The sequence below is a fragment of the Xiphophorus couchianus genome, chromosome 15 (assembly GCF_001444195.1).
Source record: "Xiphophorus couchianus chromosome 15, X_couchianus-1.0, whole genome shotgun sequence".
Taxonomy (NCBI): Eukaryota; Metazoa; Chordata; class Actinopteri; order Cyprinodontiformes; family Poeciliidae; genus Xiphophorus; species Xiphophorus couchianus.
In genome coordinates this window covers 19,253,161-19,257,254 of record NC_040242.1, presented here as the reverse complement: position 1 = coordinate 19,257,254, position 4,094 = coordinate 19,253,161, and the positions used below count along the sequence as shown (strand labels likewise).

General features: G+C 40.3%; 1 protein-coding gene across 1 annotated transcript; it reads left to right on the top strand.

Moving 5' to 3' along the window:
- Positions 1–4,094, top strand: LOC114158851 (uncharacterized). The gene is made up of 3 exons (XM_028040743.1): positions 1–285; positions 386–2,451; positions 4,080–4,094. Exons 2-3 carry the CDS (start codon positions 910–912, stop codon positions 4,092–4,094), a joined length of 1,557 nt encoding a protein of 518 aa, XP_027896544.1. The 5' UTR covers positions 1–285; positions 386–909.

Genomic DNA, 4,094 nt, shown 5'->3' with positions numbered 1-4,094 from the left:
TCGGCAGCAGTTTGTACAGTTTGGGTTGATTTCATGGTTCTGATTTGGTGTAGATAAGTTAAGGTGTGCGGATGGTTCCGAAGCGGAACCAATGTTTAATGTGTCGTTTCATTCCGGGACTTTCTATGGTGACACGCAGCACTCTGTGTAAGGCAGCATGCTTCTTTTTGCTGTTAGTTGATGGAGAGGTTTCGGTGAGGCATTAAGGCTCGTGTAGCTGATTGCAAGAAGACGTTACACGGAGTTTTTTTGTATTAACCCTTCCAGGTTGAAGCGGCCAATGAGGTACGCATTTTTTTTTTTTTTTGTATTTTAATTGTGTCTAATAGTTGTCTATTCTCTAAGTGAATGTGTTTCTGTAAATATGTATTTTGTGTTTGTACAGTTCTCACGGCATAGTTATTAAACGCCAGTAACAAAGAAGAACGCCTTGTGTCCGTTTTCTGCTTGGAGGGAGTTACAGTGAGAACTCAGTCTGCTCGACATGAGGTGGCGAGACGAGGAACTGTGCCTTTCAGTCGCTGAGCAGGGGAGGATTCGTCGCACTCTAGCATCACGCAGATAAGATTGTGCAACACCAGAAACTGAAGCAGCAAGCGCTTTCAAGTTTACATTGATGTTCCAACAAGTGATACATTTAAAATAAGTTAAATGTTAGTAAGTGGATCAACTTTGTTTTAAGGAGACACTGCAAGTGTTAAAATTAAGTAATCTGGTGTTCTGCACAATTCTGTTTAAGTTCAAGGTTTTATCTAAGTTTTTGTAAACAACCATTTTACATATTTCTGTCATTTAGATGCTAAAAGTGTTGGATAAGTAAGTGCTCAGTTTTTGAGTTGGTTATTGTTAAGTCATTAGTTTTGTAAAGCTATAGCTATAAGTTACCAAGTAATAAGTAAACATTGCATAATGGAGCAAATGACTGACAATGAAACTAATAAGGGCGACTTATTTAAAGACAGTAATGGCGCAACTCTACAGCAGTCATCTGAACCGGAAGAGGAGCCAAGAAGAAGCCAAAGGACTAGAAAGCTTACTGAAAGGGCTCAAGAACTGCATGATACTAAATCAAAAAAACTGCAAGATCGTTTTACCAATACTTACGATAAATGGAAAGTGATGGCAAAGCAAGCTAAAAGGGTGATAAATGGAACTCCATCTTCTGATGTTGTGCAGGAATTGATGAGTAAGATAAGTTGTGCATCTGCAGATGTGAAGCACAGTTATGAAGAACTGCGCAAATGTGTTCTTCCAGGTAATGAGATCCGTCGCAGAGTAGACACCTGTGATGCTGTATCTGAAATAATCTTGAAAAATGCATCCACTTATCTTCACAACAAGGGAGACCATGATGATCAGACAAAGGATGTTGTCTGGCCTGAGTCTGGTTCTGTGTTTCTATCTTCAGTCTCTAATACTACAAGTAAAGGTTCTCGAAGTTTAAACTCTGCTAGCAGTTCAAGTATGAAGTCCAAACAGTCGAGCCTTTCCTCTATTAGAAGACAGGAGGCTGCTGCAGAGCTAGCTGCTACACAGGCTGCTTTAAAGGTTCTGCAAAAAATAGAAAGTGAACAGCAGGAACTTGAAAATCTTGAAGAAGAAGATAGAAGGAAGATGGCATTACAAGAGGAAGAAAATGTGGCAAGAAAGAAAGCACTGGAAGAAAAACGCAGACAAATAGAACGTCTACAGACTGTTAAGAAGTTGAGTGCGGCAAAGGCACGGCTGCAAGTTTATGAACAAGAAGCAAGTTCAGATGAAGAAGTTGCAGAGTTACTTCATAACCAGGCAGTTGAACGACGTCGATCTTCTGGAGCTAAAAGAAGTTCTTATGAACATACACCCCAAGCAGCCAGTGCCACAGCTCTTGCTGAAGCAATAGCAGAGTCTATTAATGTGAGCCGTCTCCCAGTACCTGAACCTTCTGTTTTTACTGGAGACCCACTAAGATACAAGGACTGGAAGATGTCATTTCAAACACTAATAGGTAGGAAAAACATCCCTGTAAATGAAAGAGTTTATTACCTTCGTAAATACGTTGGTGGATCTGCAAGAAAAGCCATTGAAAGTTATTTCTTATTAGGAACCGATGCAGCTTATGATTCAGCATGGGTTATCCTGGAAGAAAGATTTGGAAGCTCCTTTGTGATAGCTAAAGCTTTCAAAGATAAGCTTGCATCGTGGCCTAAAATAGGACCCAGAGACAGTGTTGAACTGAGGGATTTTTCAGACTTTCTTAGGGGTTGCCAGGCTGCAATGTCCCAAATTAAAAGTCTAGAAGTACTGAACACCTGTGATGAAAATCAAAAACTTCTCACAAAGCTTCCTGATTGGTTAGTTGCTAGTTGGAACAGAAAGGTGATTGAGCTCGAAGAAATTTGCAATAATTTTCCTACATTCAGTCAGTTTGTGGAGTTCATCACAAGGGAAGCAAAAATAGCTTGCAGTCCAGTAACTTCTCTTCATGCCTTGAAATCTGGTGATGTTGAAAAAATAAAGACAACAAAGACACGAAATGTTGGCGCAAAGGTGTTTGTGAGCAACTCTGAAGAGAGTCCGGAACATAAAGGCTGCATCTTCTGTGAAAAACAAAATCATGGCATTCAGAAATGCTGGAAATTCAACGAAAAACCAGTTCAGGAACGTCTTAAGTTTGTCCAAACAAAAAAATTGTGTTTTGGATGTTTGCAACCAGGACACCACTCTAAGAACTGCAAAAGAAGAAGTCTTTGTGAAACATGTAAAGGAAAACATCCAACGTGTCTGCACGAAGATCGTGAAAGAGCAAATAGGAAAGAGAAAAGCAATGATGAGTATGCAGAGAATGTAAAAGTCTCTAAAACCACAAAATCAAAGGAAAAAACAGAGCACAATCATAATGTTGAACTCTCAGATGAAGCTACATCAAACAGAGTAGTGCAAGGCATGGACGACATGTACTCTTCTACTGTTGTTCCTGTGTGGTTATCTACGTCAAGTAACCCAGAGAATGAAATTCTCGTTTATGCTCTACTTGATAACCAAAGCGATACGACATTCATCATGCAAGATAAGGCAGATGTTCTGGAAACAAAAGGAGAACCTGTGCAGTTAAAACTCTCCACACTTTCATCCAGAAATACAATTATTCCAAGCCAGAGATTAGTTGGACTGCAGGTGAGAGGTTTTTATTCATCAAAGAAGATTTCTCTACCTGTAACCTATTCAAGAGAGTTCATTCCTGCTAATCTAAGTCACATACCGACCCCAAAAACTGCGAGAGCATGGCCTCATCTAGAGCATCTTGCAGAGGAGATTGCTCCATTGATCGAGTGTGATGTAGGACTGCTCATAGGTTACAACTGTCCACAGGCTTTGTTACCTAGAGAAGTGGTGTCGGGTAAAGATGACGAACCATTTGCTCAAAAAACTGATCTTGGATGGAGCATAGTCGGTTGCGTTAGCCCGTGTGTTGATTATGGTGATGCGATTGGAAGCAGCCATAAGATCATTATGAAGTCTGTGAAACCCCGGTCTCAGACATCTAAGAACCTCACAACTGAAGTGAAATACATTTGTAGGACTCAAGTTAAGGAGTTCATTTCTCCACCAGATGTGTTGAGGATGCTTGAGTCTGACTTCAGTGAGAGAAGAGTTGAAGATGCAAATTTATCTCAGGAAGATTTGCGGTTCCTATCTATCATGGAAGAAGGAGTCAAAATTAAAGCAGATGGTTTTTGTGAACTTCCTTTCAAGAAGGATCGACCAAATCTCCCAGATAATAAGGTGTGTGCAGTTCACAGACTCCGATGCTTGAAAAGGAGATTTGAAAGGGATAAAAAATACCAAAATGATTACGCAAACTTTGAGTCAAATCATAGCAAATGGTGATGCAGAAAGAGTTCCAGAAGAAGAAATTAACAAAGGTTCTGTGTGGTACATTCCTCATCACGGAGTCTATCACCCACACAAGCCAGGAAAGATACGAGTCGTATTTGACTGCTCTGCAAAGTTCGAAGGTGTGTCATTAAATGATTACTTGCTCAGTGGGCCAGAATTAACGAACAGTCTGATAGGTGTTCTCTGCCGTTTTCGCAAAGGACAAGTTGGCATAA

Bases quoted from the DNA above. Each gene is read 5' to 3' on its own strand.
- LOC114158851 (XM_028040743.1), top strand. From the start codon at position 910: ATGGAGCAAATGACTGACAATGAAACTAATAAGGGCGACTTATTTAAA.